The sequence below is a fragment of the Hyperolius riggenbachi genome, chromosome 3 (assembly GCF_040937935.1).
Source record: "Hyperolius riggenbachi isolate aHypRig1 chromosome 3, aHypRig1.pri, whole genome shotgun sequence".
Lineage (NCBI taxonomy): Eukaryota > Metazoa > Chordata > Amphibia > Anura > Hyperoliidae > Hyperolius > Hyperolius riggenbachi.
Window position 1 is genome coordinate 11,584,086 of NC_090648.1, and position 17,458 is coordinate 11,601,543.

At 55.0% G+C, this 17,458-nt stretch overlaps 1 protein-coding gene across 1 annotated transcript in view; it reads left to right on the forward strand.

The window, feature by feature from the left end:
* ZMYND15 (zinc finger MYND-type containing 15) overlaps positions 1–16,466 on the forward strand; it is a 102,358-nt gene extending 85,892 nt beyond the window's left edge. The window contains exons 11-14 of the mRNA XM_068272012.1: positions 1,930–2,053; positions 6,641–6,699; positions 12,418–12,578; positions 16,224–16,466. Coding sequence (XP_068128113.1) covers positions 1,930–2,053; positions 6,641–6,699; positions 12,418–12,578; positions 16,224–16,398 — 519 coding nt within the window. The 3' untranslated portion in view covers positions 16,399–16,466. The remainder of the gene's footprint in view (positions 1–1,929; positions 2,054–6,640; positions 6,700–12,417; positions 12,579–16,223) is intronic.
* The last annotated feature ends 992 nt before the right edge of the window (positions 16,467–17,458 follow it).

Genomic DNA, 17,458 nt, shown 5'->3' on the forward strand with positions numbered 1-17,458 from the left:
TGTGCAGAGCTGGGAACTCGGGTGCACAGAGGTCTCACCACCAGAGCCCCTGAGAGATAGGAGAATCCAGCAGGGGGAGGAGCCTCTGGTAATGGGTGTAGCAGGTGTGCAGAGCTGGGAACTCAGGTGCACAGAGATCTCACCACCAGATCCCCTGAGAGATAGAAGAATCCAGCAGGGGGAGGAGCCTCTTGTAATGGGAGCAGCAGGTGTGCAGAGCTGGGAACTCGGGTGCACAGAGATCTCACCACCAGGGCCCCTGAGAGATAGGAGAATCCAGCAGGGGGAGGAGCCTCCGGTAATGGGTGCAGCAGGTGGGCAGAGCTGGGAACTCAGGTGCACAGAGATCTCACCACCAGATCCCCTGAGAGATAGAAGAATCCAGCAGGGGGAGGAGCCTCTTGTAATGGGAGCAGCAGGTGTGCAGAGCTGGGAACTCGGGTGCACAGAGATCTCACCACCAGAGCCCCTGAGAGATAGGAGAATCCAGCAGGGGGAGGAGCCTCTGGTAATGGGTGCAGCAGGTGTGCAGAGCTGGGAACTCGGGTGCACAGAGATCTCACCACCAGAGCCCCTGAGAGATAGAAGAATCCAGCAGGGGGAGGAGCCTCTGGTAATGGGAGCAGCAGGTGGGCAGAGCTGGGAACTCAGGTGCACAGAGATCTCACCACCAGATCCCCTGAGAGATAGGAGAATCCAGCAGGGGGAGGAGCCTCTGGTAATGGGTGCAGCAGGTGTGCAGAGCTAGGAACTCAGGTGCACAGAGATCTCACCACCAGATCCCCTGAGAGATAGAAGAATCCAGCAGGGGGAGGAGCCTCTTGTAATGGGAGCAGCAGGTGTGCAGAGCTGGGAACTCGGGTGCACAGAGATCTCACCACCAGGGCCCCTGAGAGATAGGAGAATCCAGCAGGGGGAGGAGCCTCCGGTAATGGGTGCAGCAGGTGGGCAGAGCTGGGAACTCAGGTGCACAGAGATCTCACCACCAGATCCCTGAGAGATAGAAGACTCCAGCAGGGGGAGGAGCCTCTGGTAATGGGTGCAGCAGGTATGCAGAGCTGGTAACTCAGGTGCACAGAGATCTCACCACCAGAGCCCCTGAGAGATAGGAGAATCCAGCAGGGGGAGGAGCCTCTGGTAATGGGTGCAGCAGGTGGGCAGAGCTGGGAACTCAGGTGCACAGAGATCTCACCACCAGATCCCCTGAGAGATAGGAGAATCCAGCAGGGGGAGGAGCCTCTGGTAATGGGTGCAACAGGTGGGCAGAGCTGGGAACTCAGATGCACAGAGATCTCACCACCAGAGCCCCTGAGAGATAGGAGAATCCAGCAGGGGGAGGAGCCTCTGGTAATGGGTGCAGCAGGTGGGCAGAGCTGGGAACTCAGGTGCACAGAGATCTCACCACCAGTCCCTGAGAGGTAGGAGGAGCCAGCAGGGGGAGGAGCCTCTGGTAATGGGTGTAGCAGGTGTGCAGAGTTGGGAACTCAGGCGCACAGAGATCTCACCACCAGAGCCCCTGAGAGACAGGAGAATCCAGCAGGGGGAGGAGCCTCTGGTAATGGGTGCAGCAGGTGTGCAGAGCTGGGAACTCAGGTGCACAGAGATCTCACCACCAGAGCCCCTGAGAGAAAGGAGGAGCCAGCAGGGGGAGGAGCCTCTGGTAATGGGTGCAGCAGGTGGGCAGAGCTGGGAACTCAGGTTCACAGAGATCTCACCACCAGATCCCTGAGAGGTAGGAGGAGCCAGCAGGGGGAGGAGCCTCTGGTAATGGGTGAAGCAGGTGGGCAGAGCTGTGGTGCACAGAATTCTCACAAGCGGAGTTTATTCACTCCTTGGTTATGGCAGGAAGCGCACACAGGTGTTATGTTTGATTATTATTATACGGTTTGCTGCTGGCAGAACTTCTTTCCTTCCCGCTTTATCTTCCAGGGCGGTGATGTCATCTGCTCTGATGTCAGCTTTTCAGCCAATGAGAGGCTGCGAGGAATCCAGGTGAAAGTCCACGCCCGCCCTTATCACAGCCTCCAAGTGGCCAAACCGGACATCGTGATTGGTTAGTGTCTATTGCTATTGCCGCAGATCTGTGCCCGTCTTTCGTAATTGGTTTGTGTGTCTATGGCTATTGCCGCAGATCTGTGCCCGTCTTTCGTGATTGGTTGGTGTGTCTATTCCTATTGCCGCAGATCTGTGACCGTGTTTCTTGATTGGTTGGTGTCTATTGCTATTGCCGCAGATCTGTGCTCGTGTTTCATGATTGGTTGGTGTCTATTGCTATTGCCGCAGATCTGTGCCCGTGTTTCATGATTGGTTGGTGTCTATTCCTATTGCCGCAGATCTGTGCCCGTGTTTCTTGATTGGTTGGTTTCTATTGCTATTGCCGCAGATTTGTGCTCGTGTTTCATGATTGGTTGGTGTCTATTGCTATTGCCGCAGATCTGTGCCCGTGTTTCATGATTGGTTGGTTTCTATTGCTATTGCCGCAGATCTGTGCCCGTGTTTCTTGATTGGTTGGTTTCTATTGCTATTGCCGCAGATCTGTGCCCGTGTTTTGTGATTGGTTGGTGTGTCTATGGCTATTGCTGCAGATGTGTGCCCGTGTTTCGTGATTGGTTGGTTTCTATTCCTATTGCCGCAGATCTGTGCCCGTGTTTTGTGATTGGTTGGTGTGTCTATTCCTATTGCCGCAGATCTGTGCCCGTGTTTCGTGATTGGTTGGTTTCTATTCCTATTGCCGCAGATCTGTGCCCGTGTTTTGTGATTAGTTGGTGTCTATTCCTATTGCCGCAGATCTGTGCCCGTGTTTCGTGATTGGTTGGTGTCTATTCCTATTGCCGCAGATCTGTGCCTGTGTTTTGTGATTGGTTGGTGTCTATTGCCATTGCCGCAGATCTGTGTCCGTGTTTCGTGATTGGTTGGTTTCTATTCTTATTGCCGCAGATCTGTGCCCTTGTTTCGTGATTGGTTGGTGTCTATCGCTATTGCCGCAGATCTGTGCCCGTGTTTCGGGATTGGTTGGTTCCTATTGCTATTGCCGCAGATCTGTGCCCGTGTTTCGGTATTGGTTGGTGTCTATTGCTATTGCCGCAGATCTGTGCCCGTGTTTCAGGATTGGTTGGTTTCTATTCCTATTGCCGCAGATCTGTGCCCGTGTTTCGTGATTGGTTGGTGTCTATTGCTATTGCCGCAGATCTGTGCTCGTGTTTCGTGATTGGTTGGTGTCTATCGCTATTGCCGCAGATCTGTGCTCGTGTTTCGGGATTGGTTAGTGCCTATTGCTATTGCCGCAGATCTGTGTCCGTGTTTCGTGATTGGTTGGTTTCTATTCTTATTGCCGCAGATCTGTGCCCGTGTTTCGTGATTAGTTGGTGTCTATCGCTATTGCCGCAGATCTGTGCCCGTGTTTCGGGATTGGTTGGTTCCTATTGCTATTGCCGCAGATCTGTGCCCGTGTTTCGGGATTGGTTGGTGTCTATTGCTATTGCCGCAGATCTGTGCCCGTGTTTCAGGATTGGTTGGTTTCTATTCCTATTGCCGCAGATCTGTGCCCGTGTTTCGTGATTGGTTGGTGTCTATTGCTATTGCCGCAGATCTGTGCTCGTGTTTCGTGATTGGTTGGTGTCTATCGCTATTGCCGCAGATCTGTGCTCGTGTTTCGGGATTGGTTAGTGCCTATTGCTATTGCCGCAGATCTGTGCCCGTGTTTCGGGATTGGTTGGTTCCTATTGCTATTGCTGCAGATCTGTGCCCGTGGTTCAGGATTGGTTGGTGTCTATTGCTATTGCCGCAGATCTGTGCCCGTGTTTCGTGATTGGTTGGTGTCTATTCCTATTGCCGCAGATCTGTGCCCGTGTTTCGTGATTGGTTGGTTCCTATTGCTATTGCCGCAGATCTGTGCTCGTGTTTCGTGATTGGTTGGTGTCTATTCCTATTGCCGCAGATCTGTGCTCGTGTTTCGTGATTGGTTGGTGTCTATTCCTATTGCCGCAGATCTGTGCCCGTGTTTCGTGATTGGTTGGTGTCTATTCCTATTGCCGCAGATCTGTGCCCGTGTTTCGTGATTGGTTGGTTTCTATTCCTATTGCCGCAGATCTGTGCTCGTGTTTCGTGATTGGTTGGTGTCTATTCCTATTGCCGCAGATCTGTGCTCGTGTTTCGTGATTGGTTGGTGTCTATTCCTATTGCCGCAGATCTGTGCCCGTGTTTCGTGATTGGTTGGTTTCTATTCCTATTGCCGCAGATCTGTGCTCGTGTTTCGTGATTGGTTGGTGTCTATTCCTATTGCCGCAGATCTGTGCTCGTGTTTCGTGATTGGTTGGTGTCTATCGCTATTGCCGCAGATCTGTGCCCGTGTTTCGGGATTGGTTGGTTCCTATTGCTATTGCCGCAGAACTGTGCCCGTGTTTCGGGATTGGTTGGTGTCTATTGCTATTGCCGCAGATCTGTGCCCGTGTTTCAGGATTGGTTGGTTTCTATTCCTATTGCCGCAGATCTGTGCCCGTGTTTCGTGATTGGTTGGTGTCTATTGCTATTGCCACAGATCTGTGCCCGTGTTTCGTGATTGGTTGGTGTCTATTGCTATTGCCGCAGATCTGTGCTCATGTTTCGTGATTGGTTGGTGTCTATCGCTATTGCCGCAGATCTGTGCTCGTGTTTCGGGATTGGTTGGTTCCTATTGCTATTGCTGCAGATCTGTGCCCGTGGTTCAGGATTGGTTGGTGTCTATTGCTATTGCCGCAGATCTGTGCCCGTGTTTCGTGATTGGTTGGTGTCTATTCCTATTGCCGCAGATCTGTGCCCGTGTTTCGTGATTGGTTGGTTCCTATTGCTATTGCCGCAGATCTGTGCTCGTGTTTCGTGATTGGTTGGTGTCTATTCCTATTGCTGCAGATCTGTGCTCGTGTTTCGTGATTGGTTGGTGTCTATTCCTATTGCCGCAGATCTGTGCCCGTGTTTCGTGATTGGTTGGTTTCTATTCCTATTGCCGCAGATCTGTGCTCGTGTTTCGTGATTGGTTGGTGTCTATTCCTATTGCCGCAGATCTGTGCTCGTGTTTCGTGATTGGTTGGTGTCTATTCCTATTGCCACAGATCTGTGCCCGTGTTTCGTGATTGGTTGGTGTCTATTCCTATTGCCGCAGATCTGTGCCCGTGTTTCGTGATTGGTTGGTGTCTATTCCTATTGCAGCAGATCTGTGCCCGTGTTTCGTGATTGGTTGTTGTCTATTCCTATTGCTGCAGATCTGTGCCCGTGTTTCGTGATTGGTTGGTGTCTATTCCTATTGCCGCAGATCTGTGCTCGTGTTTCGTGATTGGTTGGTGTCTATTCCTATTGCAGCAGATCTGTGCCCGTGTTTCGTGATTGGTTGGTTTCTATTCCTATTGCCGCAGATCTGTGCCCGTGTTTCGTGATTGGTTGGTGTCTATTCCTATTGCCGCAGATCTGTGCCCGTGTTTTGTGATTGGTTGGTTTCTATTCCTATTGCCGCAGATCTGTGCTCGTGTTTCGTGATTGGTTGGTGTCTATTCCTATTGCCGCAGATCTGTGCCCGTGTTTTGTGATTGGTTGGTTTCTATTCCTATTGCCGCAGATCTGTGCTCATGATTCGTGATTGGTTGGTGTCTATTCCTATTGCCGCAGATCTGTGCCCGTGTTTCGTGATTGGTTGGTGTCTATTCCTTTTGCCGCAGATCTGTGCCCGTGTTTCGGGATTGGTTGGTGTCTATCGCTATTGCCGCAGATCTGTGCCCGTGTTTCATGCTTGGTTGGTGTCTATTCCTATTGCCGCAGATCTGTGCCCGTGTTTCGTGATTGGTTGGTGTCTATTCCTATTGCCGCAGATCTGTGCCCGTGTTTCGGGATTGGTTGGTGTCTATCGCTATTGCCGCAGATCTGTGCCCGTGTTTCATGCTTGGTTGGTTTCTATTCCTATTGCCGCAGATCTGTGCCCGTGTTTCGTGATTGGTTGGTGTCTATTCCTATTGCCGCAGATCTGTGCCCGTGTTTCATGCTTGGTTGGTGTGTCTATGGCTATTGCCGCAGATCTGTGCCCGTGTTTCGGGATTGGTTGGTGTCTATGGCTATTGCCGCAGATCTGTGCCCGTGTTTCGGGATTGGTTGGTGTGTCTATGGCTATTGCCGCAGATCTGTGCCCGTGTTTTGGGATTGGTTGGTGTGTCTATGGCTATTGCTGCAGATCTGTGCCCGTGTTTCGGGGTACGGATGACCACAGATGGTCAGTGAGAGGCTAATGACGCTCTCTTGCACGCAAATGCAACGCTAATTAGAAATTGAGCCAATCAAGATGCACTTTCTGCTGATTTTTATTGGCCCAGGTTAAAATAAAAGCCATGTTAAGTTTGCATTATATGTGAATGCAAGCCTGACCTACTAACATCTGACTGACCGCTACAGCTAAAATCCTGCTATAAATCTGCCCTGTTTCTACTTCCTGCTTTCATGGGAGCAGGCATAGGGTTAACATCCAGTGCTTTCAGATTGGCTTATCTGCCTTATCTGACATGGAAGACATGTGACACAGGTCCACTTTAATTAACAATCTGTCCTTTTAGTGGGAGGCAATGAGAGATGTCTGGCGCTAAGTAAATCCAAAATATTAATACTTACATTTTTTTCCCTGCAGGATTTAATTCTGGCTTTGGATTAGATGATTCCTGGCTTAGCACCTTACCAAGACTGCAGGTGAGACCACCCAACACATGCTGATTACCCACAGGGTCTGCCCCTCCTCCTGCAGGGCGACACAGGGGTGAACTACCAGACTGCCCCCCCCCCATCATGCAGGGTGACACAGACAGAAGGGAGCTGCCAGCCTGCCTCTCCTCCTGCAGGGTGACACAAAGACAGAAGGGAGCTGCCAGTCTACCCCTCCTCCTGCAGGGTGACACAGACAGAAGGGAGCTGCCAGTCTGCCCCTCCTCCTGCAGGGTAACACAGACAGAAGGGAGCTGCCAGCCTGCCCCTCCTCCTGCAGGGTGACACAGACAGAAGGGAGCTGCCAGTCTGCCCCTACTCCTGCAGGGTGACACAGACAGAAGGGAACTGCCAGTCTGCTCCTCCCCCTGCAGGGTGACACAGACAGAAGGGAGCTGCCAGTCTGCCCTCCTCCTGCAGAATGACACAGACAGAAGGGAGCTGCCAGTCTACCCCTCCTCCTGCAGGGTGACACAGACAGAAGGGAGCTGCCAGTCTACCCCTCCTCCTGCAGGGTGACACAGACAGAAGGGAGCTGCCAGTCTACCCCTCCTCCTGCAGGGTGACACAGACAGAAGAGAGCTGCCAGTCTGCTCCTCCCCCTGCAGGGTGACACAGACAGAAGGGAGCTGCCAGTCTGCCCCTCCTCCTGCAGGGTGACACAGACAGAAGGGAGCTGCCAGCCTGCCCCTCCTCCTGCAGGGTGACACAGACAGAAGGGAGCTGCCAGTCTGCCCCTCCTCCTGCAGGGTGACACAGATAGAAAGGAGCTGCCAGCCTGCCCCTCCTCCTGCAGGGTGACACAGACAGAAGGGAGCTGCCAGTCTACCCCTCCTCCTGCAGGGTGACACAGACAGAAGGGAGCTGCCAGTCTGCCCCTCCTCCTGCAGGGTAACACAGACAGAAGGGAGCTGCCAGCCTGCCCCTCCTCCTGCAGGGTGACACAGACAGAAGGGAGCTGCCAGTCTGCCCCTACTCCTGCAGGGTGACACAGACAGAAGGGAACTGCCAGTCTGCTCCTCCCCCTGCAGGGTGACACAGACAGAAGGGAGCTGCCAGTCTGCCCTCCTCCTGCAGAATGACACAGACAGAAGGGAGCTGCCAGTCTACCCCTCCTCCTGCAGGGTGACACAGACAGAAGGGAGCTGCCAGTCTACCCCTCCTCCTGCAGGGTGGCACAGACAGAAGGGAGCTGCCAGTCTACCCCTCCTCCTGCAGGGTGACACAGACAGAAGAGAGCTGCCAGTCTGCCCCTCCCCCTGCAGGGTGACACAGACAGAAGGGAGCTGCCAGTCTGCCCCTCCTCCTGCAGGGTGACACAGACAGAAGGGAGCTGCCAGTCTGCCCCTACTCCTGCAGGGTGACACAGACAGAAGGGAACTGCCAGTCTGCTCCTCCCCCTGCAGGGTGACACAGACAGAAGAGAGCTGCCAGTCTGCCCTCCTCCTGCAGAGTGACACAGACAGAAGGGAGCTGCCAGTCTACCCCTCTTCCTGCAGAGTGACACAGACAGAAGGGAGCTGCCAGTCTACCTCTTCTCCTGCAGGGTGACACAGACAGAAGGGAGCTGCCAGTCTACCCCTCCTCCTGCAGGGTGACACAGACAGAAGGGAGCTGCCAGTCTGCCCCTCCTCCTGCAGGGTAACACAGACAGAAGGTAGCTGCCAGCCTGCCCCTCCTCCTGCAGGGTGACACAGACAGAAGGGAGCTGCCAGTCTGCCCCTCCTCCTGCAGGGTAACACAGACAGAAGGGAGCTGCCAGTCTGCCCCTCCTCCTGCAGGGTGACACAGACAGAAGGGAGCTGCCAGCCTGTCCCTCCTCCTGCAGAGTGACACAGACAAAAGGGAGCTGCCAGCCTGCCCCTCCTCCTGCAGGGTGACACAGACAGAAGGGAGCTGCCAGTCTGCCCCTCCTCCTGCAGGGTAACACAGACAGAAGGGAGCTGACAGTCTGCCCCTCCTCCTGCAGGGTGACACAAGCAGAAGGGAGCTGCGAGTCTGCCCCTCCTCCTGCAGGGTGACACAGACAGAAGGGAGCTGCCAGTCTGCCCCTCCCCCTGCAGGGTGACATAGACAGAAGGGTGCTACCAGTCTGCCCCTCCTCCTGCAGGGTGACACAGACAGAAGGGAGCTGCCAGTCTGCCCCTCCTCCTGCAGGGTGACACAGACAGAAGGGAGCTGCCAGTCTGCCCCTCCTCCTGCAGGGTGACACAGACAGAAGGGAGCTGCCAGCCTGTCCCTCCTCCTGCAGGGTGACACAGACAGAAGGGAGCTGCCAGTCTGCCCCTCCTCCTGCAGGGTAACACAGACAGAAGGGAGCTGCCGGTCTGCCCCTCCTCCTGCAGGGTGACACAGACAGAAGGGAGCTGCCAGTCTGCCCCTCCTCCTGCAGGGTGATACAGGCAGAAGGGAGCTGCCAGTCTGCCCCTCCTCCTGCAGGGTAACACAGACAGAAGGGAGCTGCCGGTCTGCCCCTCCTCCTGCAGGGTGACACAGACAGAAGAGATCTGCCAGCCTGCCCCTCCTCCTGCAGGGTGACACAGACAGAAGGGAGCTGCCAGTCTGCCCCTCCTCCTGCAGGGTAACACAGACAGAAGGTAGCTGCCAGCCTGCCCCTCCTCCTGCAGGGTGACACAGACAGAAGGGAGCTGCCAGTCTGCCCCTCCTCCTGCAGGGTAACACAGACAGAAGGGAGCTGCCAGTCTGCCCCTCCTCCTGCAGGGTGACACAGACAGAAGGGAGCTGCCAGCCTGCCCCTCCTCCTGCAGAGTGACACAGACAAAAGGGAGCTGCCAGCCTGCCCCTCCTCCTGCAGGGTGACACAGACAGAAGGGAGCTGCCAGTCTGCCCCTCCTCCTGCAGGGTAACACAGACAGAAGGGAGCTGACAGTCTGCCCCTCCTCCTGCAGGGTGACACAAGCAGAAGGGAGCTGCGAGTCTGCCCCTCCTCCTGCAGGGTGACACAGACAGAAGGGAGCTGCCAGTCTGCCCCTCCCCCTGCAGGGTGACATAGACAGAAGGGTGCTACCAGTCTGCCCCTCCTCCTGCAGGGTGACACAGACAGAAGGGAGCTGCCAGTCTGCCCCTCCTCCTGCAGGGTGACAAAGACAGAAGGGAGCTGCCAGTCTGCCCCTCCTCCTGCAGGGTGACACAGACAGAAGGGAGCTGCCAGCCTGTCCCTCCTCCTGCAGGGTGACACAGACAGAAGGGAGCTGCCAGTCTGTCCCTCCTCCTGCAGGGTAACACAGACAGAAGGGAGCTGCCGGTCTGCCCCTCCTCCTGCAGGGTGACACAGACAGAAGGGAGCTGCCAGTCTGCCCCTCCTCCTGCAGGGTGACACAGGCAGAAGGGAGCTGCCAGTCTGCCCCTCCTCCTGCAGGGTAACACAGACAGAAGGGAGCTGCCGGTCTGCCCCTCCTCCTGCAGGGTGACACAGACAGAAGAGATCTGCCAGCCTGCCCCTCCTCCTGCAGGGTGACACAGACAGAAGGGAGCTGCCAGTCTGCCCCTCCTCCTGCAGGGTGACACAGACAGAAGGGAGCTGCCAGTCTGCCCCTCCTCCTGCAGGGTGACACAGACAGAAGGGAGCTGCCAGTATGCCCCTCCCCCTGCAGGGTGACAGACAGAAGGGAGCTGCAAGTCTGCCCCTCCTCCTGCAGGGTGACACAGACAGAAGGAAGCTGCCAGTCTGCCCCTCCTCCTGCAGGGTGACACAGACAGAAGGGAGCTGCCAGTCTGCCCCTCCTCCTGCAGGGTGACACAGACAGAAGGGAGCTACCAGTCTGCCCCTCCTCCTGCAGGGTGACACAGACAGAAGGGATCTGCCAGTCTGCCCCTCCTCCTGCAGGGTGACACAGACAGAAGGGAGCTGCCAGCCTGCCCCTCCTCCTGCAGGATGACAGACAGAAGGGAGCTACCAGTCTGCCCCTCCTCCTGCAGGGTGACATACACAGAAGGGATCTGCCAGTATGCCCCTCCCCCTGCAGGGTGACACAGAAGGGAGCTGCCAGCCTGCCCCTCCTCCTGCAGGGTGACACAGAAGGGAGCTACCAGTCTGCCCCTCCTCCTGCAGGGTGACACAGACAGAACGGAGCTGCCAGCCTGCCCCTCCTCCTGCAGGGTGACACAGACAGAAGGGAGCTGCCAGTCTGCCCCTCCCCATGCAGGGTGACACAGACAGAAGGAAGCTGCCAGACTGCCCCTCCTCCTGCAGGGTGACACAGACAGAAGGGAGCTGCCAGTCTGCCCCTCCTCCTGCAGGGTGACACAGACAGAAGGGAGCTGCCAGTCTGCCCCTCCTCCTGCAGGGTGACACAGACAGAAGGGAGCTACCAGTCTGCCCCTCCTCCTGCAGGGTGACACAGACAGAAGGGATCTGCCAGTCTGCCCCTCCTCCTGCAGGGTGACACAGACAGAAGGGAGCTGCCAGCCTGCCCCTCCTCCTGCAGGATGACAGACAGAAGGGAGCTACCAGTCTGCCCCTCCTCCTGCAGGGTGACATACACAGAAGGGATCTGCCAGTATGCCCCTCCCCCTGCAGGGTGACACAGAAGGGAGCTGCCAGCCTGCCCCTCCTCCTGCAGGGTGACACAGAAGGGAGCTACCAGTCTGCCCCTCCTCCTGCAGGGTGACACAGACAGAACGGAGCTGCCAGCCTGCCCCTCCTCCTGCAGGGTGACACAGACAGAAGGGAGCTGCCAGTCTGCCCCTCCCCATGCAGGGTGACACAGACAGAAGGAAGCTGCCAGACTGCCCCTCCTCCTGCAGGGTGACACAGACAGAAGGGAGCTGCCAGTCTGCCCCTCCTCCTGCAGGGTGACACAGACAGAAGGGAGCTACCAGTCTGCCCCTCCTCCTGCAGGGTGACACAGACAGAAGGGATCTGCCAGTCTGCCCCTCCTCCTGCAGGGTGACACAGACAGAAGGGAGCTGCCAGCCTGCCCCTCCTCCTGCAGGATGACAGACAGAAGGGAGCTACCAGTCTGCCCCTCCTCCTGCAGGGTGACATACACAGAAGGGATCTGCCAGTATGCCCCTCCCCCTGCAGGGTGACACAGAAGGGAGCTGCCAGCCTGCCCCTCCTCCTGCAGGGTGACACAGAAGGGAGCTACCAGTCTGTTCCTCCTCCTGCAGGGTGACACAGACAGAATGGAGCAGCCAGTCTGCCTCTCCTCCTGCAGGGTGTCACAGACAGAAGGGAGCTGCCAGCCTGCCCCTCCTCCTGCAGGGTGACACAGACAGAAGGGAGCTGCCAGTCTTCCCCCTCCTCCTGCAGGGTGTCACAGACAGAAGGGAGCTGCCAGTCTTCCCCCTCCTCCTGCAGGGTGACACAAACAGAGCTGCCAGTTTGCCCCTCCTCCTGCAGGGTGACACAGGGGAGAGCTATCAGCCTGCCCCTCCCCCTGCAGGGTGACAGACAGGAGGGAGCTACCAGTCTGCCCCTCCTCCTGCAGGGTGACACAGACACGAGGGAGCTACCAGTCTGCTCCTCCCCCTGCAGGGTGACACAGATGCCCATCCTCCTGCAGGGTGACACAGAGGTAACTCCTCCTGCAGGGTGACACAGATGCCCATCCTCCTGCAGAAAGACACAGAGGTAACTCCTCCTGCAGGGTCGCAAAGAGGCCCCTCCTCCTGCAGGGTCACACAGAGGCCCCTCCTCCTGTAGGGTGACTGGGTGTGTAATGTGTATCTCCTCTCTCTCAGGCTATGAAGGTGGCGGCGTATTTCTCTGACTGCTCTCAGTACAGCTGTGAGGTGGATGGACAGGTAGTTGGCATGGCTACAGGCGGGACCATCAGCCCACCCATGCTTAATCCATTTCGCTCGCCCCTGAGGATCTTTGCTGCTGATAATAACATGCCATGGTGAGGATACACCTAAAGCAAAGGGGAAAAGTTACTAAAAGAGTGGGAAGTCTCGACTGGACCTCAGCTGCCCGGGACCCTCTTATCGTTCATGGCCACGCCCCCCTCCGTGTATGAGCGCGGATATACTCAGCATGTCTGGGAATGGTCCATGCAGGCGCAGTGGCACAAAGTGGCTGGTGCACAGAGTAAGGCATACTTGTGCAGCTTGACCACCAGGCCCAGATTTACATCACAGGAGCCTACAGGTACAGGAGTAGGTAGCCAGAGGTGCCCCCAGTATTAGGTAGCCAGAGGTGCCCCCAGTATTAGGTAGCCAGAGGTGCCCCCAGTATTAGGTAGCCAGAGGTGTCCCCCAGTATTAGGTAGCTGGAGGTGCCCCAAGTATTAGGAAGCCAGAGATGTCCCCAGTATTAGGTAGCCAGAGGTGCCCCCCCCCCCCCCCCCCAGTATTAGGTAACCAGAGGTGTCCCCAGTATTAGGTAGCCAGAGGTGACCCCAGTATTAGATAGCCAGAGGTGACCCCAGTATTAGATAGCCAGAGGTGTGCCCAGTATTAGGCAGCCAGAGGTGTCCCCAGTATTAGGTAACCAGAGGTGTCCCCAGTATTAGGTAGCCAGAGGTGTCCCCAGTATTAGGCAGCCAGAGGTGCCCCCCAGTATTAGGCAGCCAGAGGTGTCCCCAGTATTAGGTAGCCAGAGGTGTCCCCAGTATTAGGTAGCCAGAGGTGCCCCCAGTATTAGGTAACCAGAGGTGACCCCAGTATTAGGTAACCAGAGGAGCCCCCAGTATTAGGTAGCCAGAGGTGTCCCCAGTATTAGGTAGCCAGAAGTGTCCCCCAGTATTAGGTAGCCAGAGGTGCCCCCAGTATTAGGCAGCCAGAGGTGCCCCCAGTATTAGGTAGCCAGAGATGTCCCCCAGTATTAGGTAGCCAGAAGTGTCCCCCAGTATTAGGTAGCCAGAGGTGTCCCCAGTATTAGGTAGCCAGAAGTGTCCCCCAGTATTAGGTAGCCGGAGGTGCCCCCAGTATTAGGTAGCCAGAGGTGTCCCCCAGTATTAGGTAGCCAGAGGTGTCCCCAGTATTGGGTAACCAGAGGTGCCCCCAGTATTAGGTAACCAGAGGTGACCCCAGTATTAGGTAACCAGAGGAGCCCCCAGTATTAGGTAGCCAGAGGTGTCCCCAGTATTAGGTAGCCAGAAGTGTCCCCCAGTATTAGGTAGCCAGAGGTGCCCCCAGTATTAGGCAGCCAGAGGTGTCCCCAGTATTAGGTAGCCAGAGATGTCCCCCAGTATTAGGTAGCCAGAAGTGTCCCCCAGTATTAGGTAGCCAGAGGTGTCCCCAGTATTAGGTAGCCAGAAGTGTCCCCCAGTATTAGGTAGCCGGAGGTGCCCCCAGTATTAGGTAGCCAGAGGTGTCCCCCAGTATTAGGTAGCCAGAGGTGTCCCCCAGTATTAAGAAGCCCGAGATGTCCCAAGTATTAGGTAGCCAGAGGTGCCCCCCCCCCCCCCCCCAGTATTAGTTAGCCAGAGATGTCCCCCAGTATTAGGTAACCAGAGGTGTCCCCAGTATTAGGTAGCCAGAGGTGCCCCCCAGTATTAGGCAGCCAGATGTGTCCCCAGTATTAGGTAGCCAGAGGTGCCCCCAGTATTAGGTAACCAGAGGTGTCCCCAGTATTAGGTAGCCAGAGGTGACCCCAGTATTAGATAGCCAGAGGTGACCCCAGTATTAGATAGCCAGAGGTGACCCCAATATTAGATAGCCAGAGGTGTCCCCAGTATTAGGTAACCAGAGGTGTCCCCAGTATTAGGTAACCAGAGGTGACCCCAGTATTAGATAGCCAGAGGTGTCCTAAAGTATTAGGTAGCCAGAGGTGTCCCCAGTATTAGGTAACCAGAGGTGTCCCCAGTATTAGGTAGCCAGAGGTGACCCCAGTATTAGATAGCCAGAGTTGTCCCCAGTATTAGGTAGCCAGAGTTGTCCCCAGTATTAGGTAGCCAGAGGTGCCCCCAGTATTAGGTAGCCAGAGGTGCCCCCCAGTATTAGGTAGCCAGAGGTGCCCCCAGTATTAGTTAACCAGAGGTGCCCCCCAGTATTAGGTAGCCAGAGGTGCCCCCAGTATTACGTAGGCAGAGGTGTCCCCAGGATCTTTAGAAGCAGACGCAGGAAATTGTCTGTGTGCTGAAGAATATCTTCCCCACTGTATTGGGTTCCATACTGCCTTGTGTAATGCCTGGTACATACCATGCAATTTCCCATCGGTTAGAAGAATTGAATAGATAATTTCTGGCAGGTCCAATCTGATCTCCGATTGTTTTTCTGACCGATTTTATATAGAAGTTATCGGAAAATCGATAAAAAAAAGATCGGAAATGAGATTGGACCAGAGGTGCCCCCCAGTATTAGGTAGCCAGAGGTGTCCCCCAGTATTAGGTAGCCAGAGGTGTCCCCCAGTATTAAGAAGCCCGAGATGTCCCAAGTATTAGGTAGCCAGAGGTGCCCCCCCCCCCCCAGTATTAGTTAGCCAGAGATGTCCCCCAGTATTAGGTAACCAGAGGTGTCCCCAGTATTAGGTAGCCAGAGGTGCCCACCCAGTATTAGGCAGCCAGATGTGTCCCCAGTATTAGGTAGCCAGAGGTGTCCCCAGTATTAGGTAGCCAGAGGTGCCCCCCCCCCCCCCAGTATTAGTTAGCCAGAGATGTCCCCAGTATTAGGTAGCCAGAGGTGTCCCCAGTATTAGGTAGCCAGAGGTGCCCACCCAGTATTAGGCAGCCAGATGTGTCCCCAGTATTAGGTAGCCAGAGGTGCCCCCAGTATTAGGTAACCAGAGGTGTCCCCAGTATTAGGCAGCCAGAGGTGACCCCAGTATTAGATAGCCAGAGGTGACCCCAGTATTAGATAGCCAGAGGTGACCCCAATATTAGATAGCCAGAGGTGTCCCCAGTATTAGGTAACCAGAGGTGACCCCAGTATTAGATAGCCAGAGGTGTCCCCCAGTATTAGGTAACCAGAGGTGTCCCCAGTATTAGGTAGCCAGAGGTGACCCCAGTATTAGATAGCCAGAGTTGTCCCCAGTATTAGGTAGCCAGAGTTGTCCCCAGTATTAGGTAGCCAGAGGTGCCCCCAGTATTAGGTAGCCAGAGGTGCCCCCCAGTATTAGGTAGCCAGAGGTGCCCCCAGTATTAGTTAACCAGAGGTGCCCCCAGTATTAGGTAGCCAGAGGTGCCCCCAGTATTAGGTAGCCAGAGGTGCCCCCCAGTATTAGGTAGCCAGAGGTGCCCCCAGTATTAGTTAACCAGAGGTGCCCCCAGTATTAGGTAGCCAGAGGTGCCCCCAGTATTACGTAGGCAGAGGTGTCCCCAGGATCTTTAGAAGCAGACGCAGGAAATTGTCTGTGTGCTGAAGAATATCTTCCCCACTGTATTGGGTTCCATACTGCCTTGTGTAATGCCTGGTACATACCATGCAATTTCCCATCGGTTAGAAGAATTGAATAGATAATTTCTGGCAGGTCCAATCTGATCTCCGATTGTTTTTCTGACCGATTTTATATAGAAGTTATCGGAAAATCGATAAAAAAAAGATCGGAAATGAGATTGGACCTGAGTTCTGGCCTGAAGAGCTGACACTCTGATTCTCTCTCTCAGGTACAACAATGCCTTCCTCTTTTATCTCATCTACAAAACTACCCAGAACACCCCCAGGAAGCGAAACAACTATGCCCCTCCCACCCACGCAGTTCCTGCCACGCCCCCAGCAGAGTCCGGCACACGCAGGAAGATGAAGCAGGGGCAGCGCAACCAGGGGAGGAAACGCAAGTGAGGGCTGTTTATTCTCTCTTTAACCCGAGATAGGAGATATATTAAATGATATTAAATGATTTTTGCAGATTCATGTGTGACCGACCTTCATTATATATCTATGCTGTATAGAAACAATATTGTGAGGGAGTCATGTGATCACTCAGAGCCAATGTAGTGAAAGCCAAGAGAGTGTGTGTGTGTGTGTGTGTGTGTGTGTGTGTGTGTGTGTGTGTGTGTGTGCGTGCGTGTGTGTGTGTGTGTGTGTGTGTGTGTGTGTGTGTGTGTGCGTGAGCGTGTGTGTGCATGTATGTGTGTGCGTGTGTGTGTAATGTGTGTGTCTGTAATGTGTGCGTGTGCGTGTGTGTGTACAGTGTGTGTGTGTGTGTGTGTGTGTGTGTATACAGAGTGTGTGTGTGTGTGTATACAGAGTGTGTGTGTGTACAGTGTGTGTACAGTGTGTGTGTGTGTAATGTGTGTGTGTGTGTGTAATGTGTGTGTGTGTGTACTGTGTGTGTGTACTGTGTGTGTGTGTGTGTGTGTGTGTGTGTGTGTGTGTGTGTGTGTGTGTGTGTGTGTGTGTGTGTGTGTGTGTGTGTGTGTGTGTGTGTGTGTGTGTGTGTGTGTGTGTGTGTGTGTGTGTGTGTGTGTGTGTGTGTGTGTGTGTGTGTGCGTGAGCGTGTGTGTGCATGTATGTGTGTGCGCGTGCGTGTGTGTGTGCGTGCGTGTGACTTGCGAAAACTACATGAATTTAAGATCCCCCAGGAAATAATACCCGTGTTTCCCGGATTGTAAGACACTGTCTTATATTAATTTGTGCTCCAAAACTTGCTGGGGCTTATTTTCAGGGGAGGTCTTACTTTCTTTGAGGGGTATACAGTAGAAAATCGGATGCTATGCTGGTGTATGAGGAGGTGTGAGGTCTCTTCTCGCACCTCCCTTGTGGCCACGCCCCCTCTGTTCACCTGTAAACGGCTCCAGTATCCTAACACGGGCGGCACACGCGCTGTATGTGGCTCCTTTGTGACTCCGCCGGGGACACATCAGCACGCGCACTGTGACCATGATGAGAGGGGAGAAGC